Raw genomic sequence first — 20,255 nt, 5'->3', positions numbered from 1 at the left:
CATAGGAGCAGAATGTCCTGGGCTCATAAGAGAACCTTCTCCCTCCCCGCTCTCTCCAAAGCCCACACTGCTGCCCAATCTGCCTGCCTGTCTTCCAGTGATGTCATTAAACTTCCTGTGTGAGGCCGTGGTGAGCAGTTCTGCGGTAAACCTGCTGCAATTCAAGTCTGATTCTCTCCTGTCCCAAAGAGCATGTCCACGTGGAAGAAAGGAAAGGGCAGGACATGGCTTTTGGCTTCTAGTTTCAGGACTGCTGAGGAGGGGCTGTGGGCACACTGCTGGTGCAGGGGTGGCTTTAGACAGGATGTGGGGATGCGATGCGAAGCAAGTCTTGCTTAGAACGTGCTCTTCCATATGATGTTCTTTGAAATTCTCCATCTTTTGGGCTTCCCCAGAATATGGTGTTAACTGAAGCTGTGTGTTTCAGACCTCCAGAAGAGGTGGTAAGTGTTCCATGATGAATTAGGAGAAGAGAAGAGTTCAAGTTTTTTTGCCGAATGACTCCGAAGTTTAAAACTAAAAACTGGCAGTCTTGTTCATCCAAATACAAAGAATCTTGCCAACCAGGATTATCAGTTGCCTCCTGCAAGGCTGATGAGGTGGTTGAGGAATGAGGGTGGATGGAGAACACCTTACTATATAAGCCTTTGTGTATTTTCTCTTTGAAACCATACAGGTGTTTTCATGAGTTACATTTTTGTTCTTAAGTTAAAGAAACAGAAAAACAAGCATCTTGGTGAAAAGAGCTTTGTTTTTATTTTAAAGTTTGATTGTAAAGACTGAGAAAAACTTGATGATCATATATATGCTACCCTTCTTGGTGATTAAGTCAGAGAGCTAGAAGACCCTGGGAAATGTGATGCAATGATTACCGTACAATACATGTGTACGTTTTACAGATGAGGAAACTGAGACCCAGACAGGAGACGGGACTGGCTGAAGAGGTTAGTGCTGACTCAGTGCCAGAAAGGTCCAGGATTCCTTTCACTTGTCTCTGCTGCCTATTTGGAAGGCTATCCACTGGGTTCCCATGAGTTACGCTGGAGATAAATTTTAGTGAGAATGTTTTCTAATCCCACTGTGAAGATGCTCCCACAGTCCTCTGACTATATCCCAGTTGCATGGCTGTAGGTGACGGCAACTGCTGGGCACCTTGTATAAAGGTGAGGGGGTGTGACAAGCTTCTTGCCAGTGAAAGTATGACTTAGTGTGTGGTCTCCTCCTAGAGCAGGCCGTGCTCCTCATCACGCACCTTCCCTGGAGGAGGAGGGAAGCCCTGCCTAATACGCACATGTGTCTCGTTACAGAGTCATCAGCTATGAGTGCTGTCCTGGATACGAGAAGGTCCCAGGAGAGAAGGGCTGTCCAGCAGGTGAACGAACCTTGTCTCTTGTCTGTTGGACGGTTGGCAGGGAAGGAGGGAGAGAGAAGCACCCACGGAAAGAGAGGCAGAGTCTGAAGGGGGTTCTGAGGAAGGAGGCCCCACTCCAGGGCCTGAGAATGGAAGCTGGAAATAGCAAGCTTCCTGCGCTGCTCCTTCCGGTGCAAGCAGACCTCCTGAACACTCTGGGTAACCAGGCTCTGGTTTTGACCTGCCTGTGCCCTCTGTACCAAGCACCTTGTTATCTCTGGCTGGGAGTGATTCTAACATATCCAGCATTTCTGATCAGCCCTGCTGGAGAGAGGTGGGGTGGGCTTGGTCGGGAACACCCAGCTACCCCCGTCACTCCGTTGGAACCTGGCCCATAGGAGCTGGTAGGGACAGGAGCAGCAGGCCAGGAGGGTTTCCCCATAGTCAGCCACGGATGCCATGAATGGCCACGTAGGCCCACAGACAGCATGGTACTTGTGAATTTTACCAGATCCTTTTCTTTATTTCCATACAACACCACACACTGTGCAGAGGAGGATTTGCTTTGTTTTGACTTTGAAATCTTTGCTGTTTCATTAGTTGAGAACGTGAGACGAGACTTAAAAGGAAGGGGGTGATTTGGTTGGTGCCAGGGTGAGTAGCGGTGGGGTTGGCATGGGCTAAGGCCATGCCGTTCCTGACTTAAGTGGCAAGACGAGGGAAATGTGGGGTGGGAGAGGAGAGGACCTTGAAGGGGGGCCCAGCCCACCTGGTTCTTAGTTTCATGCCCTTTAAAAGGAACACAAAGCTCCCTGTGGAGGGAAATGTTCTCCTGAGCTTCAGGCTACTTTCAGGAAATAACATTCTATTACTTGTAAATACAAAAAGTACCTCCAAGCTCTTTTTCATTCCAGTGGAGACTATTAGGGAAACAGTTTCAAAAACAACTGGATCAATCTAGATGCAAGGCTAGCTTGTAATTAGGGTATCTCTTTCTGGGGCCATTCCTACCTGTATTATCTAAATGTCTAGGAACAAAAGCTTTGTTCTACTCTGGTTTAAAATGATTAAAAATGACCAATTAGTTGAGTTTCAGTAGGGAGGCATTTGGCCCTTGGAGCTTTTTTAAGAAGCAGATGACCAGCTTCCCAGGCTCTCCAACAACAGGCCCATGTTCTCCCGTGGGTGTGCCATCCCGTCTCAGACAAGGGAGGAGGTGGTCTGGTTGGGATGGCCATCCCTGCTCTGTCCTCTGCCCCTGCAGCCCTACCACTCTCAAACCTGTATGAGACCCTGGGAGTCGTTGGATCAACCACCACTCAGCTATACACGGACCGCACGGAGAAGCTGAGGCCCGAGATGGAGGGGCCCGGCAGCTTCACCATCTTCGCCCCCAGCAACGAGGCCTGGGCTTCCCTGCCAGCTGTGAGATGACCCCCTTCTGCCCAGGGGACTCGTACTGGGAATGGGCTTCTGAGAGTCTGTAGTGATTTCCCACTGCCTCAGAAAGTGTTTCCCTCAAGCCCTCAGATAAAGCCACAGCACTTGAGCTAAAATATGCCTCCCCAGGTTGCTTCCAACGCTCCGTCCATTTAAGCAGATAGACAGGCCTCAGTGTTCACAGAGGAGGGGTCCTTGGCAGAACGGGGGCCCCTGGGGCTTCGGAAGCACCTTTCCCAGGGTGGCAAGGACCTGTCCCTTGAACATGAGGTAGGTCTGCTGCCTCCTAACTGCCCTTCCTCCTAGGAAGTGCTGGACTCCCTGGTAAGCAACGTGAACATTGAGCTGCTCAACGCCCTTCGCTACCACATGGTGAACAGACGGGTCCTGACAGACGAGCTGAAACACGGCATGGCCCTCACCTCCATGTACCAGAATTCTGACATCCAAATCCACCACTATCCCAACGGGGTAGGGAATCCTACTTCCGCAGCCCTGCCCTGTGCCCAGCCTGAGCCCTCTCCTGGTCCACACGCGGGGCTCGTTACTGGGGTTGTGTCCCACTGGTGAGATCAGCTGTGGACTGCGGCAGTCTTCTGCCTCCTGCACCTGCTTCTCCTCAGCTCCTCTGGTCCCACAGCTCATGGAGCCCACATTCTGTCCCTGTTTTCCCCTCCTAGGGCTTTGAGACTGTGCCTCCGACGTGTTAACCACTCATGCTCCCTTTTTCTCTGGGCAGATCGTGACCGTCAACTGTGCTCGGCTCCTGAAAGCCGACCACCATGCGACCAATGGCGTGGTGCACCTCATTGACAAGGTCATCTCCACCGTCACCAACAACATCCAGCAGATCATTGAGATCGAGGATACCTTCGAGACCCTTCGGGTGAGGAACTGCCCCAGGTGGAAGCCCAGCCTGGGGACACACTGCCTCCCAGGGGTCCCTTTTTTTGTGGGAAGAATGGAGGATGTCTTCATGTCCATGGGCATTTAGGGAACATGGCGAATCCACTGATCAGACAGTCAGCTTAACCACAGGGAGATGTCATAATCCTCTGCTGGGAAATTCCCTCTGCCGGTTTCTCCCATGTAAAGTTGCCTTTCCTTGACTCCTCTGGGAAGTTCGGTGGTTTGTGGCTGCAGCAGGACCGCTGCCTGGGCATGCACCGCAGGTCCAGAGGTGGGAGGGCCCTCCCTCCTAGGTGCAGGTTTCCACAAGTGGAGCTAGATAAATGGCCTTTCAGGTGGCATGGTCTTCTTGCCCACGTGTCCCCACCATGGGATCTCTGCTGCAGCCCTTCCCCTGTTTCCTTGCAGCCCAGACCAGCAGAGAGGCCACCAGTCTAGACAAGGGAGTCTGGGGTTTGACTTCTGGCCTGGCTTCTGGCTTCTCTGGGGCCACAGATTCCTTCCCCCCTGCCCAGCAGGCATTTGTCTGACATCTAGGGTGGCAAGTGGGCGTTCCTCTTGGCAACGGCTGCTCGGAGGAAGTGAGCATAGGCTGCCCCGTCAGGGCTTTTGCCTTGATTTGAAGAGAACTTCCTGACCACAAAGGATGCCAAGTGGGAGTGGGTGGTTCCTCCCCTGGAGATCTCCAACACAGACAGACAAACACCCTGGGCTGGGCTGGCACTCAAGTGGCCTCAGGAAGTGGCTCTGGAGGGGCCTGGTGACCCTGTTCTCTGAGCTCTTCTCCTGCTTTCCTTCAGGGTCACTCTAAAGTCAGGGGCCCACAGGGAGTCGATGTTCCCACAAAGTTGGTGGCACATCTTTTGATTAATAGCAGCTGATCCCCATTGGGTAACCGCCTCTTCCTGTTTAGGTTTGGTCACTATTTCTTCCTTTCTTCTCCCCTTTGGCTCTCCCTAACGCCGTCTTTCCTTCCGCTAACACACACTTGCTAAGCACCTGCCACTTCCAGGTGTGCTTTATGTGCAGGGGACTAGAGGAGAACAAGACGAAGTTCTGTCCTCACTGACACATTCTTCCTGGGGACACAGACGAGGCAACCGTAGAGGGTGCTGAGCCTTGTGAAGTCACACAGTATATGGGGAGCAGGGTAGTCAGGGAAGGTCTCTCTGGGAGAGGTGACTTTGAGCTGAGGCCTGAACGTTGGGAATGGGCAGTTTCACAAAACTCAGAGGTGAGAGCTCAGCTGGCAGGAGGGAGTGTGACAGTGAAGGCTCAGCAGTAGGATGAGCAGGAGGCAGGAGTGAAGAGCACTAGGTGGCCAGCAAGTGAGGTGGGAGCAGCCAGGCCGGCGGGCGGATCCCGCAGGGCCTTGCAGACCAGACCCAGTGAGGAGCATGTCTTCATCCTGAGAGCAGTCGGATGCATTTAGAAGATCATTCTGGCTGCTCTGTAGAGAATGGGTTGTGGCATCCTTACGCTCGTGGAGCTCACACAGATACCTACCAATAACGATTTAATTGTGATGTGAGAAGGACGGCAAACTGTGTGAGTGTGTAACAGACAGAATCACTTTCGTCCAGGGCAGGGGTGGGGGCAATGCCAAGTTGATTACCTAGAAAATGACATCTTCGTCAAGGCCCAAAGATGGACTAGGGGTCAGAGAAGCAAGGAAAGGGGGAAAGTCAGAGGGAACGGTGGGGCAGAGGCCTGGAGGTGGGAGGGAGGAAGGCACGGTCAGCGCTGAGAGATGCTTGGGGTGGGCAGAGCTCCGGCCAGCAAGGCCCCTGGAGGCCATGGGAAGAGGTGAGCTTTGGTTTGGCTTGTCTTTTCAGCTGGGGCTTCCACAAAAGCCAGGAGCCCTCTGGGGGAGGGCTGGGGAGACCGTGTATGCCTCTGGACTGCAGAGCCTTCAGGGAACACTGCCTCCTCTCCCCTCCCCACAGGCTGCCGTGGCTGCGTCAGGTCTCAACACCCTGCTCGAAGGGGATGGCCAGTACACGCTGTTGGCCCCGACCAATGAGGCCTTCGAGAAAATCCCCGCTGAGACCTTGAACCGGATCCTGGGTGACCCAGAGGCCCTGAGAGGTGAGCTCCCTTGGTTGTCTACTGACACCTCATTGGAGTGGCCAGACTAAGCCCAAGGCCTGCTCCTGTCCAAGACTGACACGCCGCCTGTCTTCCTGTCCCATCACTCCCAGCTGGCCCTGTCTCTGCAAGGCCAGAGCAGAACCCTGGTCAGGGGGGCGAGTAAGGAATCCAACAGTATTTGTCTAGGGACACAGCCGGGCTGAGGAGTGAGGTAGAACTGGAGGTCCAACGCAGGCTTTGCCAGAGTCAGGAAGGGTTAAAGTCTCGAATGCTGTCAGCCAGAGTGGGCAACAGCTTGGAGGTATGCAGAGGGGCTACCAGGTCCTGGCACTCTTGGAATGGAATTTCATCATGCTGACCCTTGGACTCTTCCTATGTTTGGCCTGGGGTCGGGGAGTGTTGGGCTCATGGATAATCCAGAATTACAATTAATAACCCGTAATGGTCAACTCTTGACTCTTCATTGCTCATCTTCTCAGTGAGCTGCTAAATTAGGGGCAGCATTGATTATTGCTGGAGGAGACGGAAGGACCAAGCATGGGAGGGAGATTAGGAGGGGAGGCCAGGCTCTGCACACACACACACTCCACCCTCTACAACTCCAGAACCACTGAGCTGCAGCCTGCAGGTCCCTGAGTCCCCTACAAAGAGGAGTAGGCCCAGGTCCCCTGTGGACTCCAACCACACTTACTCCTCCAAAATGTAGTCCAGGGATGACTTCAATTCTTTTGAGTCTATTTAAATTCACCTTTGAAATGTACTATATAAAATGTCTAATGCCTTTCAGACATCCTATAAATACAAAATGTTCTCCTTGCGACTATGCAGGGATAGGAAAGGGCACATTTCTGAAAGCACCAATGGGGCTCTATTGTGTCCAAATACTGTAGTGCTTCTGTGTGCCTGGCCTGGGGCAGGAACCAAGGCCACTACAGTGAACGTGGCACAGGCAGGGAAGTTTAAGCCTCGTTGGTGTGACAGGCTTAAAAACAGGTCATTGGGATCTGATGTGGTGGGTGCAATGACAAGAGATATTCCCAAGGTCATGGGGATTGGGGGGTGGGCCCCCGCAGCTCGAGGGTCCTAAAGGCTTCTGAGGAAATGAGACTTGGGTGCACTGCAGCACTTCAGCTTTCCAATTTGAGCTGTTTTCCCCTGAAATATATTTTGTACTGAGCACATTTTTGTCTTTGTAGATATCGCAATGCCTTATTATAAAGTGAAAAGAAAACACCCCTAGTTTATCCCTTTTGCACATCTGCCTTTCCCCACTTAGTAAGCCATTTGTTCAAAGCGAGGCCCTCTGTGTGGGGCTGCAGCTGCAGGCTGGAAGGCGGACGACCACGGTCCCCCTGACAGTCTCCTGGTTACTAGCAGGTTGGTAGACAGGCGAGAAGCGGCCCTAGGCTGGTGTGCCCATTTGCAGACTACCTTCCAGCCCTGGCCTGGCTCACCCTGTGAGTGACCCTTAGAGGTCACTCCCCCTACCCTCAACGCTGGCCTTTAGTTTCCTTCCCTGAGAAACTAATCTCATGGCCTCCTTCTTGTAGTGGTCTTAGCGTCCGTAGTCTGCCCCACCGGCTGAATCGGGTCAGCACTGGCTTCCTAGGCCCTTGATGCGGCTGCAGCGCCTCAGGGCTTCCTCCTGTCCATGACAGTGCAATTTTGGTTCCCACGCTCGACACACTGAAACTTGCCTCTGTGGTGAGAACACAAACACAGGGCCCGGGTGACCCCGTGAGCAGCTGTCTGAGAACCGGCTCTGCCCCGCTGCTGTTGGGGCGCGGCCCCCTCCACTGCTCCTTATGGCTGCCTCAGGGCCCCCAGCCCCTGCCCTGTCCCTAAACAGCACTTGGACAAGTAATTAAATGATCCTATTTATGATTTATGGGTGGGGTGAATGGGGCGGCAAAGACCGCGTCTTAACTGAGCACTGTCTTAACTGAGACAGATCTTGGCAAGATCTCAGTAGACCCTTGGGTGAAATGAACAAAAACAAATGAAATGTACAAGTAATTTAGAATTCTCATCTGCTACACTTTTCATCTTTTCCTACCACATTTTACATGTGTATAAATGTCAGTAGATTAAAAGGCAGTAGATTGAAAGCTCATTTGAGTTTCTCCCCATCACTGAAGCTCAGGTGCTAATAAGAGAATTCACTCTGAAGTTCAAGTACTAGTGAGCTAATCACTAGCACTGTTGGGCTTTTACTCTGTCATCAGGCACTGTACTGGGTGCTGTGTCATCCTTATACCAGCCTTAGGAGGTGAACATACCATATGCTTGTCTGCAGTTGACTGATAAAGAAGTTGAGACTCAGAGAGGCTAAATGACTTGCCCAGGGGCTCACAGCTGCTAAGTGGCCGAGCTGGGAAGCAAACTCAGGCAGTCTGACTTCAGAGCCCCAGCTGGTTTTAGAGGGCAGCAGGCAGGGGGAGTGGGGTCTCTAGGCCGTGCAGTGCCCCAGCCTTGCCTGAAGGTCAGCTTCGGAGAGAACAGCATCCCCCGGCTGTGAGCAGGTGGCAGTCTGGCTGGCGCTGACTTGACTTGTGTCCTATTCGGCCCCTAGACCTGCTGAACAACCACATCCTGAAGTCGGCCATGTGTGCTGAAGCCATCGTGGCGGGTCTCTCCTTGGAGACCCTGGAGGGCACCACACTGGAGGTGGGCTGCAGCGGGGACATGCTCACCATCAACGGGAAGCCCATCATCTCCAATAAAGACGTCCTGGCCACCAATGGCGTGATCCACTTCATCGATGAGCTGCTCATACCAGACTCCGGTAAGCCAGGCCTCGGGGGCCCTGGGCCTGCCAGGCCTGCCATCCCCTGCGCCATCCGTGGTGGCAAGGCTGAGGGAATTCAGGGATCCTGGGAGCCGCTTCCCGCCCCCACACAGCTCACAGCCTCTCGGGAGAGAAGTCCTGGGCATCTGGCTGTTTGCAGCCAGAATGTGAAGGGTCTTGAGCTGCAGGCTTGAGAGTCCAGACGTTACCTTGTGGGCAGTGGGAAGCCACTGAAGGTGTGTGGGGAGGGAGTGACTTAATCATGAAAGCCTTTCAGAAGATCTGCCTGCTCTGGTTGGGCACAGAGGGCCATTTGCTGACCTCAGAGCACTCGCTTGCTCATCTTGCCCAAGCATCCCAGGGTCACTGGCCCAGGGAGATGACCGACTGGACTTTGGCTTGGGTTCCATTCGGCATCCTACCCCCATTCTGGAATTCCAGGGAGGTCCACTGACCATGAGTGAGGGAATTTCACGGGAAAAAATCAACCCAGCAGAAAACTGTCTCTATGGGTGTGGTCACCAGTGTAGTCGACTCCTCGGGAGCCGTGACAGACAATGCTTTCTTCCTCCCCAGCACTGGACAGGACCCTGACCAAGGGCTGGGACAGAAACCCTCAGTCAAACTGAACCTCATCTCACTTCCCTGCCCAGTAAAGTTTTCTGGGTGACCGTTCCCCTGATGACAGAAACCTGCTATGCCCCAGCAGCGTTTAGTGGAGTTGTTGACTCAAGAGATGACATTCCTGCCGATGTATGTCATGCTCTAGGGTGGACAGTTGATAAATGAAAACAGCACTTCTAACTTTTGAACCCACTTTCTCCTTCCTTGTAGCCAAGACGCTATTTGAGTTGGCTGCAGAATCTGATGTTTCCACAGCCATTGACCTTTTCAGACAAGCTGGCCTCAGCAGTCATCTTTCCGGAAATGAGCGGTTGACTCTCCTGGCCCCCATGAATTCTGTCTTCAAAGGTAACGTGGAGAAGGCATCCCTGTGCATTTGTCTCAAGTGGGTGGGTGGGGCAGCTGCCCCACCGCTGTCACCTCCACAGCACCCTCCCCAGTCTACAGCTCCCCACGGACCGCTAGTGCTTCCGCCCAGCTCCACGGAAAGCAGATGGGACTTCACCAGAAAGTGAGGAGGCTCTCTGCTCTTTCATTTGGCAGAGCAGAGAATGTATTTGGGGATCTGGGCCTCAGAATTCAAGAGTTTGCATCTGTCGGGAGAGCAGAGCACTCCCCTGTCTTTTTATCTGCAGGGTCAATTGCCAGCATGATAGTCAGAGGGTTAGAGTGAGGATACAGCTGAGCCACAGCCACGGGGAAGGCAGACAGGGCCAAACTGCATCCGTGCCTTCCCCTCCCTCTCAGGGCAAAGTTCTAGACACCCTGGATTGTGTAGACCTTTTTTTTTTTGTTTTTTAAATTTGCAGAAGATGCCAGATGTTAAGGAATATTGGCAGTCTCACTTGATTTCTCAATCTCCATTTCCAATCTCAGGGAGGGACGGGCTTTCCACAGCGTTGTCTTTGGTTCCCTTCACTTCCGGACCTGCCTCCGGACCTGACCACACCTTCTGTTGCAGATGGAACCCCTCCCATTAATGCCCGGACCAAGAATCTGCTTCTGAACCACATGATTAAAGATCAGCTGGCCTCCAAGTATCTGTACCACGGACAGACCCTAGACACGCTGGGTGGCAAGAAACTAAGAGTTTTTGTTTACCGTAACGTAAGTTCTGAGTCCTAAATCATGCTCTTTCATTGTCTTGGCTCCAAGAAACAGAAGTTGAATTTGCATTTTAAAAAAAAAGTGCTCAGTAAGCCAGAGCTTGCCTGAGAACTGGTTTCTAATGAAGAACGAAGGAATTTTAGAGAGAATACCTGGTATCAAAGGGTTAAAATGGGGTCCTGCCAGTAGGGTCAAATCTCCTTTTCTCAAGACCTTTGCGAGAAAAAAAAATGTACACCTGTCTGGCCTGGATGGGTAAACAGCAGCCCACCCTGAACCCAGAGTGATGAACAGAGGGAGGAGGAATATAGGTTTTGGGTCCTTCTTAGCTCCTGTGAAGAGAAGCCCCCTGAACTGATACACAAGCCTTCTTGGTCCCAAAGCTTCTCTTCTTTCTTCTCCTGTCTCTTCCTTCTCTTCAAACCCAACAGTTACCCTGGAATGTCAAACAGGAAGCACAACACAACTTAGTCCTTGCTCAGGACCATCCCGCACCATTTAGCTACAGATGGTTATAATTTGTTACATAAATAAATCAATAGACTCCATCTCTTTAACTGATCTTTGTCTGTGGCCCTCTTGTGTCACGTGATCATGGGCCCTTTCTGTAACTTTACTGGAGCCTCTAAGTCTCTTCTTTCCTTAAGGGATACCATTTTTCTTTTTCTTTTTTTCTTTTTCTGGAGAAAATACCTCATTTTATCCTAGTCTTAAGATGCCCCCCCCCCAGTAGATCTTCACTGATCTGTGTGGATGAAGCTGTCAGCGCATGCTCTGAACAAATTGGGAGGCCCCTGCTTGGGGTTGGGGAAGAGCAACCTGCCCTTTTCTCTGCCCCTCTTTTGCACAGAGCCTGTGCATCGAGAACAGCTGCATCGCCGCCCATGACAAGAGGGGGAGGTATGGGACCCTGTTCACCATGGACCGTATGCTGACCCCACCCATGGGGACCGTCATGGACGTCCTGAAGGGGGACAATCGCTTCAGGTAACTGGCCCCATCCCGGGAGGGACTGCACCCCAGTAGTCATGCTGGGGCCGGATACTGGGCCTCAGCTATCTGTCAAGCTCCCCACTTCCTCGGGGGTTCAGTGAACCCTGGCCATGTGCCAGTGTGACCTTCCAGACCTGGGATTCTGAAAAGATGAGAGTCACCTTGAAAGCTTAGGCTGAGGAGAAGGGTCCCTTCTGGGAGTGTAGTCCTCACATCCATGGGACCAGGGAGGGGACTGCACTTGTTTGTGTTCCTGAAGTGCCAGGGAAACAGCCCGCTCTCCTTCTCAAATCCCAGGGGAGCTGAGGGCCCTGGCTTTGAGCATGATGGGTCTCGCTCTGCATAGTGTCTGCCTATTGCCCTTACAGGGCCCTCACTGCTCCTTCTCTGGCTCCCAACGTCACTGTTTTCTTGCCCTGCTTTCTCCCTTTCTGACTTGCTCACTCACTCCTGAGGGCTGTGACCTTGAATGTTTCCTGTCACTGAATTCAGCCACCTGCACAAAAGCCTGGGAGACCACACCCCCTTTGCTCCCACCCCCGTCTCCTGGAACTGCATCCTCAGGGCCCTCTGCCTCAGTCAGTCTCTGAGTCAGCCATGCGGCTGACCTCTCCCTTCCTCCTTCTCCTCTTGGCCTCTGACTTCTGGCTTTTAACTGAGCTTAGCGTTTATGGAGAGAAAGTGTAGACTGGAATTGGTCCCTGTTTGTGCATGGGGAGTGGACGAAAACCAGCAAGGGGTATGGAGTGCTCTGGGCTCCGCCTACCCACAGTGGTGTGGTGTTTGAGCAAATGACTACCCCCTCCCCCTCCGGCTGGAGACATTTTCCATGTGTGTATCCACAGCATGCTGGTAGCCGCCATCCAGTCTGCAGGGCTGACCGAGACCCTCAACCGGGAAGGGGTCTACACAGTCTTCGCTCCTACAAATGAAGCCTTCCAAGCCATGCCGCCAGGAGAACTGAACAAACTCTTGGGTAAAGACTGACCTAAGTATATTTTTCAACTCTTCTAAAGTAACTATATCAGTCAGGGTTCCAGCAGGAAACAGTTGGCACTTTACAAAGGGTTTGACAGAAAGGAATTTAATGACAGGACTATTTGCAGAGGTGCAGGCGGGATTAAGGAACCAGCAAAGGGTGATGATACCCAGTGTTTAGCACCCTGGCTTTGGGGTGCCAGGGAAGGGGCTGATGGGAGAGGGCAGGACTGGGAGAGCTGGAGCTGTGGAGGAGGGGCACAGGACGGCGGTTAGGGCCTCACGCAGCTGCCGCAGAACTGTGGCAAGGGGACCAATAAGTGCCTCGGCCTCCCTCTCCTCCCACATGCCCACGGCTTGCCAGGGCTCCGGGCAGCTGACTACAGGAGGGCAAGGGTGCCTGGATGAGCACTTGACGGCGGTCAGCCTTCCCACGCACTGGACAAGGCAGAGAAGAGTAGAAAGGAACTGAAGGTCAATAACAAGCGCCCAGTCACCAAAGCATGTCTTCCTCTGAGGACCTGTGAGAACCGAAACTGAAGCCACTTACCTGTATCACATGTCCCTGAGGATAAATCTTTACCGAAAACCTAGTTACGGCCCTGAGAAACTGAGTTGAGGATTTTTTTTTTTTGTTAGTCTATCATTTATGGCGTTGTTTTTTTTTTCACATTTTTTTCTCTGTGATTTATCATAACATTTTGTGTATATTTCCCTGTGGAGCTGAGGATTTCTGAGAGCCAATCTCATGGTTTGGGCTCCTGGATTACCTGAAAGCAAGTCAAACCCTGGCTCTGGCATTTACCATCTGAGAGACCTCTCGCAAGTTGCTTAACCTCTCTGAGCCTCAGTATTCCCATTAGAAGAATGAGGGTGGTAAGAGTACCTTGCTCAGCATGTTGAAAGGATTAAATGAATGTCCCACCGTGCGGGGCACACATCCCCCATCAGTGATGGGGGAGTGGCTATGACTCTGGCGCGGTGGGGTGGGCTTGCAGGGTTTACGCCGATGCATGCCTGTAAACAAAACTTCCACGCGTTACAGAAAGATGAGCCTGTGGAGGAGAAGGGAAAGGAGGAAGGACCTTGGCCAAACCTTGGGGCCTACGTCATCTACACCTCCCTTGCCACTCTGGAGTGGGGAATAGAAAGCTGGGGCAGCTGTGAGCTGAATTCGTGTCCTGTTTAATTTTCTTTATTGCTAAATGAATGCCTTTGTCTCTGGTGCTGACATATGTTCCTGAGAAGAGGGGAGAAGTTCATTCTGAACATAAACTCTCCATTCTGTCTCTGTTCAGCAGGAACGGAATATTCCCCAGGTGGCCCAAGCCTGCTCAGCTTCCTTTTGATTTTCCGTTGTGCAGGAGCAAAGGGAGGGCTTGGGCAGAGCTCCCCCAAACACGCCCTCCCCCAGGCCTGAGGGCGGGATTAGACCACAGCTCTCCTGGTGGATGAAGCCTGTCCAGGTGTCAGAGGTCAATCCAGGTGTTGAGATCTCAGGAAAAGCGGACGCTTTGTGTCCTAGGGGTTGGCTTGGCTCAGCACCAATGAGGGTATTTTTGTGGAAGAGGAACTCTTGGGAGCTCCAAGTTGTGAATATTTGGTACCTGATGGCTGCCTCCCATGGCACTCATGTGGATCCGTCAATAGCCAAGTGAATGCCCCCAGATGCTTTCAAGCTTCCCCTGTTCTCAGTTTCAAGATGCTGGAAATAGCCATTCCTAAGCCTTGGGGATATCCAGCCATTTGGCTGGTAATATGAATATCAGGGGCAGCCTTGATGGAGATGAGAGGCAGCTGGCAGCTTTCAGAACTGCCTCCCACACTTAATTTGGGAAATGCCTGTGCACCTTTATGAGCAATTGGATGCGTTCCCCAGTTGGTGGAGAAGCTGATGTGGGCTGGAAGGAATGCTGAGACGTGACGCGGAGGGACACTGTGGAGGGAATACCCCCCTCAGCCCTTACCTCATCGGCTCCATGTCTCCTCCAGATTGCAGCTGTTGACTCTTTTAAGTTGTCCCTTCAGGAAACAGCCGTCTCAGAATATGCATTTGAGGGCAGAAATGTGTAAATATTTCACTTCTGTGTTATAACTATCGGGAGCCTTGCTGATGATGAAATGTCTCAGATGTCGGTGCTGGAAAGGCCCCTGGCTTTCCAAGCAAATATTTAGCTCATGGAAACATGAGTCATACTCACAGAGGAGTATGGATTAACTCCTTCTCAGCATCACAGAAGCATGTACCTAACCCAGCAGCCTGCCGACTACAGAGGCAGATTCATGGCCACGGCCTTGTGCCTCATTCCCCTGACCGTTATGCAGACGGTGGGCCAGAGGGCTGAACACACATTAGGTGCTCACCGAGTGGGCGGGGGTTTGCCATCTTGGGGATGACCACTTGCATCTTCTCTGGGACCTCCCTGACCATGCCAGTTACCAACCTTGGGATTAACTCTGCTTCCTTTTCCCACAAACCTGCAGGCAATGCCAAGGAGCTTGCCAACATCCTGAAATACCACATTGGCGATGAAATCCTGGTTAGTGGAGGCATCGGGGCCCTGGTGCGGCTGAAGTCCCTCCAAGGTGACAAGTTGGAAGTCAGCTCGGTGAGGATATTTAATAATTAAAAGGCTGGCTGTGCCCTGCCACCAGGGTTCAACATCTTGTCCCTAGGATAGCATTAGACACACAAACTGTCTTTAAGATGTGTCTTGAATTTCTGAGTGCGTTTTGTCAAAAAGAAAGAAAGAAAGAAAAGAGAAAAGGGTATTCAGGGAAATCAAGCAGGATTGTGGTAAGACATGAATAAGAACTTGCAGATTTGCAGGATAATAAAGCATCTGAGAGAAGCTGTTAGATCTTCCTTCCCTTAAGGAGATGATAGTCTATTACTTACATGTCTTAAAAGATCAGTTGCCAATCCCTTTCCCACCCTACCCCCAAATCCAGGGGCTCACTGAGCTGCCTCATGAACCAGACCAATCCAAGGGACTTTTTCTTCTGATGCATGGTCTGTGAGCCTTCCCTTGCTCTGTATGTTGATGATATACATTCCACTTTAGAGCTGCCTCAGAGGGTCCATACCTCGAAGAGAGGGACTAGATAGACACCCCAACTCTGCCAAGCTCAAGCTGCCTGTGTACCAGCCAAAGCCACTGACCCCTCTGTGGATCATGGAGGGTCCACCCTTGCAGCATGTGACTGGTTCAGCTCCTACTCCCTGCGCCTCTCTCCTAGTCTACCGCTGTCCCCTTATTCATTAGCTTTTCTCAAGTGTATGGGAAAGCAGGCAGGGAGGCTGGGATGGGGTGACTTGTTTGACTTCTGCAGGTCACCTGAGAATCTCCCAGCTAGTTTGGGGTGTCAGGGTCCCATTGGTCTCAGGCTTCAGTTCCCCCTTCCCTCTTGGGTCTGATTCATGAGTCGTTCAGGAAAGCCTGAGATAGATTTACCCTGTGAGAAGATCTGAAGTCGGACACTGAGGAGAAGCAGGAAGAGGCCTTCGCCCAGAGCTGAATGCCTGGCTTCTGTCCTCAGCTCTCCCACCTACTCAGCTTAAAGGAGGTATCTGGCCTCTCTTGAGTTGCCTGTTCTGTCAAGTGGGGCCATCAAAACTACCTTTTCACCATGCAGTGCTGTGAGGACTAAGTGAATCATACAAAAGATCACTGTGTAAATTGCAACGTGCTGAGTCCACACGAGGGCTTAGACTGAATCCACCAGACTGCAGGTCTGTAGTGAGCAGGGACTGTTCCAGTCACCAGGGTATCCCCGGCACTCAGCGCAAGATCTGGTATCTAGAGGTGCTCAGTAAACATTTGTCAGGTTTCAGAATGAATTAGATAAACATGCTCTGTGTTCAGTGATTGTTGGCTCTTTTTCTCCCAGAAGAACAACGTGGTGAATGTCAACAAGGAACCTGTTGCTGAAGTTGACATCATGGCCACCAATGGCGTGGTCCATGCCATCTCTAGTGTCCTGCAGCCTCCAGGTGAGGTCCCAAAGTACCATCTTCCCACTCAGCCTGCAGCTGGCCCTCCTCCACACACGACAGCTGGTGCTCCATAAAAACACTTCTCTAAGCAAAGATGAGAATAATGTGGGATGTGCCGGCGGAGCCTCCATGGACGGCATCGCTGAAAGGTGGCTTAGGAACTGTTGGTTCAGATGCGCTACACCCAGCAACTTGAGGACAGATTTCTCTCTGCTGAATTGCCAGGTTGCCCTGCCCCCTTGGACAGAGCCCAGCTGTTTGTTACATGTGGATGCTGTGAACGTGGGTCAGAGCATCCCTCCTGCAGCCTCTCTCCCAGCATGAGCTCTCTTTACCTCCTGCAAAGTTGCACTGGAGCCCAGCCTCTCTCCTCACTTGTGCACTCACCTTTCTTTGAGCTTTCTCCCCACAAGCCACATTCCACCACAAGTGATGGAAAGTTATAAAGGAAAACTTTATCTGAGAATGTGAGCCAGAAAGGCCAACAGTGCCTCAGTCATGGTGGTTATGAATGATATGCTAATAGCTTCTCTCTCATCCTAGCTGCCTTTTCTTTCGTCTGCAGCCAACAGACCTCAGGAACGAGGGGATGAACTTGCAGACTCTGCGCTTGAAATCTTTAAACAGGCGTCAGCGTTTTCCAGGGTAAGATGCCTGCTAGGTTGGCCCCTGGCCTGAACAGCTTTGGGTCCTATGCTTGAACCCCTGGAGGGGGCTCTCCTATCGTCCTTGGCTGCCCTCCCAGGGTGCTCTCGTAACTTCTCTGCACTCCCATTGGGGCATCCTTAGCCCTGACCTGTGTGGAGTTCACAGAAAAGAACCCAAGCAGCCCCTGCTTCCTTTGTGGGCGATAGCCGAGGCCTTTAGAATGAGGCCTCTGAACTTCAGCCCATGGGGAAGCTGCTGCTGGTGAGAACAGAACAGCTCTGGAATCCATCTGACCAAGAAGGGCAACCCATCCTGAATTTTCCTGATAGTGGGCTGGCCTGCCATCGGCCTAGGCCTCCAAGTCACTCTTCTGTTTTCCATGACGTGCCCATCATTGCTGATGCTGGGACTCTCCTGGGCAGCGCTGTGGATTCTGGATACAGGGCCAGCTCTGTGTGTGGAACTTCCCTTCCCAGCCTCAGCCCCTCTCAGATCCTCTCTGACTTTCTGTGCCTCTCCTGCTCCCCAGCTAACCCAGGGCCCAGCAGTCCCACTCAGGCTCTCTTGCTGCAGGTGGAGCCCCTGGGGAATATGGGCTATGTTACAGAAGGTTTGCATTTCAACAGAAGAGCCTGGAGGAGGTAGCCCTTAACCCAGAGGCCTGGAGCTGGAATATGTCACTTTACTTTTGGGTGGAGGGGTCTTCTCAGTGCCCCTCGAGGAGGGTTCTTGGCCCAGAGTTCCTATTCCTGGAAGCCATGCCCTGTGCAGTCCCAGCTTCCCAAGCTCTAGGCTGTGATCTGGGTGGAAGCCAGGCTTTGGGGCCTCCCAGGAATGTCCAGCACAGACTCTGCTTGGTCAGGGCCAGCGCATCCCTTGGGGCTGCCAAGACTGACTGAGGGCCTCTCCAGGGCCCAGCAGTTCCCATTCCCCTTCCTCTTCCTCACCCCTGGCATTTGCTGTGAGTAAGGGTGGCAATGGCAAAGCCACTGCCATGAGCAGTTGCAGGTATAACAACCACTAGGAGACCTGACACCTTGTGTTTTCTTTCAGGCCACCCAGAGCTCTGTGAAACTAGGTAAGTCTGGTCTGGGTTTGAAGTCCTTGTAGATGTGTTTGGGCCTTACCTGAGGCAGAAAGAAACTTGCCATCTGATGTGTATAGATTAGAACATCATGGTGCAATAAGAGAAGCCTGGCCTCTGGGGTCAGACACACAACACCCAGTTTCCTTCTCCATGAGACAGAGAAAATAAGAGTTCCAGCCTTTTAAGGTTGCTGTAAGTTTTTGGCTTTGGGAATCTGGAAATATTGCACAGGGGCTTGGCTGGAACCCATGGTGAGGACATGGTCCCAGGCTTGTAGATGTAGAAAATCTCAGTTCAGAACACCATTGAGTAAGCTATGTGGTTTCACAAACCCAAAAACATCTGCTGTGTGTGGGAGGGGAAGGTGGCTGCTTGGCCTTTAGGCTTATGATTCTGAGAGTATCCTAGACAGACGTGGGACGTTGCACCTTTTTCACCTTTCACATGTCTCTCTTTCAGCCCCCGTCTATCAGCGGTTATTAGAGAGGATGAAGCATTAGGGCGAAAGACCGCAGGAGGAATGCATTTCAGCAGCTCCCCGCCAGTTTCTCTCAGTTTGCCAAAGAGACTGAATGTTTTTTAAACCAAATATCGCACTTCAATGTACATGGGCCACACCATAATGAGATCTGAGCCTTGGGTGGGTGGGGGGAGGAGGGAGAGTTACACTTTTAATTTTTTCCCCCTAAACGTGGCTGTTAGTCCACTGCATGCAGAGACCCGGGTGTCACTGCCTGACATTGACTTCCAGAAAGACTTGTCCCAAATGTGGAGTTTCCTGCCTATGCCAAGCCCTCTGGAATAGGGAGCCAAAGTTTTGTGATGCTCACAAAACATGAGTCAAGCAACCCAGCATCCTGGGGCATCGTGGCATGGTTTTTGTAAGGTTCTTTCACAGCTGGAGAAATGGCATCCTTATAAGCTATGAGTTGAACTGCTCTGTCAAACGTTTCTTGCAACTACACGTGGCTTGGACCCTTCTATGTGACCTTGTCCAGGTAGAAAAGAGAGGGTAGACAGAGCATACAGAGCTCAGGATTCCCCAGGTGTGGCAGAGCCATGGTGTGTTTGTAATAATAAAACCAAAGAAACATATGCCTATGTGGATGGAAACTGTGTGCTGGCCTGGGTATTCACAAGGTTGGGTTTCTGTTTCTTGGGCTGTGACATTCCTTCCACTGAGATTCCACCCAGAAGCACCTGAAGGATGCCCCTAGGGATGGTCTGTGGGGTATGGCTCTAAGGTACCCCAACAGCACATGGAGATGTGAACCTACATCTTTGTTGACTTCTTTCATTTCAGTCTCCACCGGCCCTGGAGTCTTGAGTCCTCAGTGTTCCCTTTACCAGTACTTTACTCCTCTTACTGGCCTGAAGTGTCCATCTTCCTTCCAGCATGGTGACCCTTGCCTTCGTGTTGGACTTTTGACTCCTTGGCACCACTCTGTAAAGTGGTAGCCCTCAGTCCCATTAAACAGATGAGGAACAGAGGATCAGGAAAGGGAGAACTACTACTGATACAGAAAATGGCCAAGCTGGGACTGGACCCCAAGTCTCCTGTCCCCCAGGAACTACCATTTGATAAGGGAGCAGGTCCAGGCTTTCCAGGCTCATGCTCAGGGCTGTGCCCACCCACATCTACATCCCTTCCCCTGCTCCTTTCAGGTTCTCCATCTTAAAATGTCCTCGGCACTGAGAGGCTGGTGTGACCATGACATTATTGCCCTCTACTTGTGTGGCCTTGGGTCCATCACTTAATCTCCCAGCACCTCTGTTTCCTCATCTGTAATGGGGATGACCGTAGCATCAATTTCATTGGTCCATCGTGAAGGTGAAAGGACATGGTTCTTACAAAACACTCAGCACAGCATTAGGTATCCTTATTCTTATCCTGCTGTCTGGATCTGCTCAAGATCAGTGCAGCTGAGAGCCTGTTTTCTGTTTTTCCCAAGGCCGCCCACTCTCCTGGAGACTAGGACAGTCCTGCCCTTCGACACTTCACTCTGTCAAGGCTGACTTAGAGCTCATTTCCCTTAAGGAACCCAAAGACCCAAACGGGCTGCCGGTCAGCCCACCCCTCCTGGGAATAGAGCAGTGGAGGCAGAGACACAGCCCCTCCCTGAGGTAGCTTCCGGGCTGGGGGAAGACGGGCATTTACGTCATCCGACAGCGTCATCCATCCGTTCGCTCCAGGGCTGCGAGTGTTAGGCTTGGAGAGTAGTGGCCCCGTCCTCATGGGGCG

The 20,255-nt window shown here is 52.0% G+C and overlaps 1 protein-coding gene across 2 annotated transcripts in view; it reads left to right on the top strand.

Annotated features, from left to right (window-relative positions):
- Window positions 1-19,108, top strand: part of TGFBI (transforming growth factor beta induced) — a 31,836-nt gene extending 12,728 nt beyond the window's left edge. Inside the window, exons 3-17 of one of the 2 annotated variants that reach the window (XM_072957043.1) lie at window positions 1,308-1,372; window positions 2,616-2,776; window positions 3,098-3,262; window positions 3,531-3,677; window positions 5,647-5,788; window positions 8,364-8,576; window positions 9,414-9,551; window positions 10,165-10,310; window positions 11,161-11,297; window positions 12,149-12,279; window positions 14,766-14,890; window positions 16,176-16,275; window positions 16,844-16,923; window positions 17,980-18,004; window positions 18,473-19,108. In XM_072957043.1, coding sequence (XP_072813144.1) covers window positions 1,308-1,372; window positions 2,616-2,776; window positions 3,098-3,262; window positions 3,531-3,677; window positions 5,647-5,788; window positions 8,364-8,576; window positions 9,414-9,551; window positions 10,165-10,310; window positions 11,161-11,297; window positions 12,149-12,279; window positions 14,766-14,890; window positions 16,176-16,275; window positions 16,844-16,923; window positions 17,980-18,004; window positions 18,473-18,513 — 1,816 coding nt within the window. In that variant the 3' untranslated portion in view covers window positions 18,514-19,108. Of the gene's footprint in view, window positions 1-1,307; window positions 1,373-2,615; window positions 2,777-3,097; window positions 3,263-3,530; window positions 3,678-5,646; window positions 5,789-8,363; window positions 8,577-9,413; window positions 9,552-10,164; window positions 10,311-11,160; window positions 11,298-12,148; window positions 12,280-14,765; window positions 14,891-16,172; window positions 16,276-16,843; window positions 16,924-17,979; window positions 18,005-18,472 lie in introns of both variants that reach the window. The other variant, XM_072957042.1, reaches the window with a different exon arrangement.
- Window positions 19,109-20,255: the final 1,147 nt, after the last annotated feature.

This window comes from Vicugna pacos, chromosome 3 (assembly GCF_048564905.1).
Source record: "Vicugna pacos chromosome 3, VicPac4, whole genome shotgun sequence".
Classification (NCBI taxonomy): domain Eukaryota; kingdom Metazoa; phylum Chordata; class Mammalia; order Artiodactyla; family Camelidae; genus Vicugna; species Vicugna pacos.
Note: the sequence above shows the minus strand (reverse complement) of the source record. Positions and strands in the feature narration are given on the sequence as shown.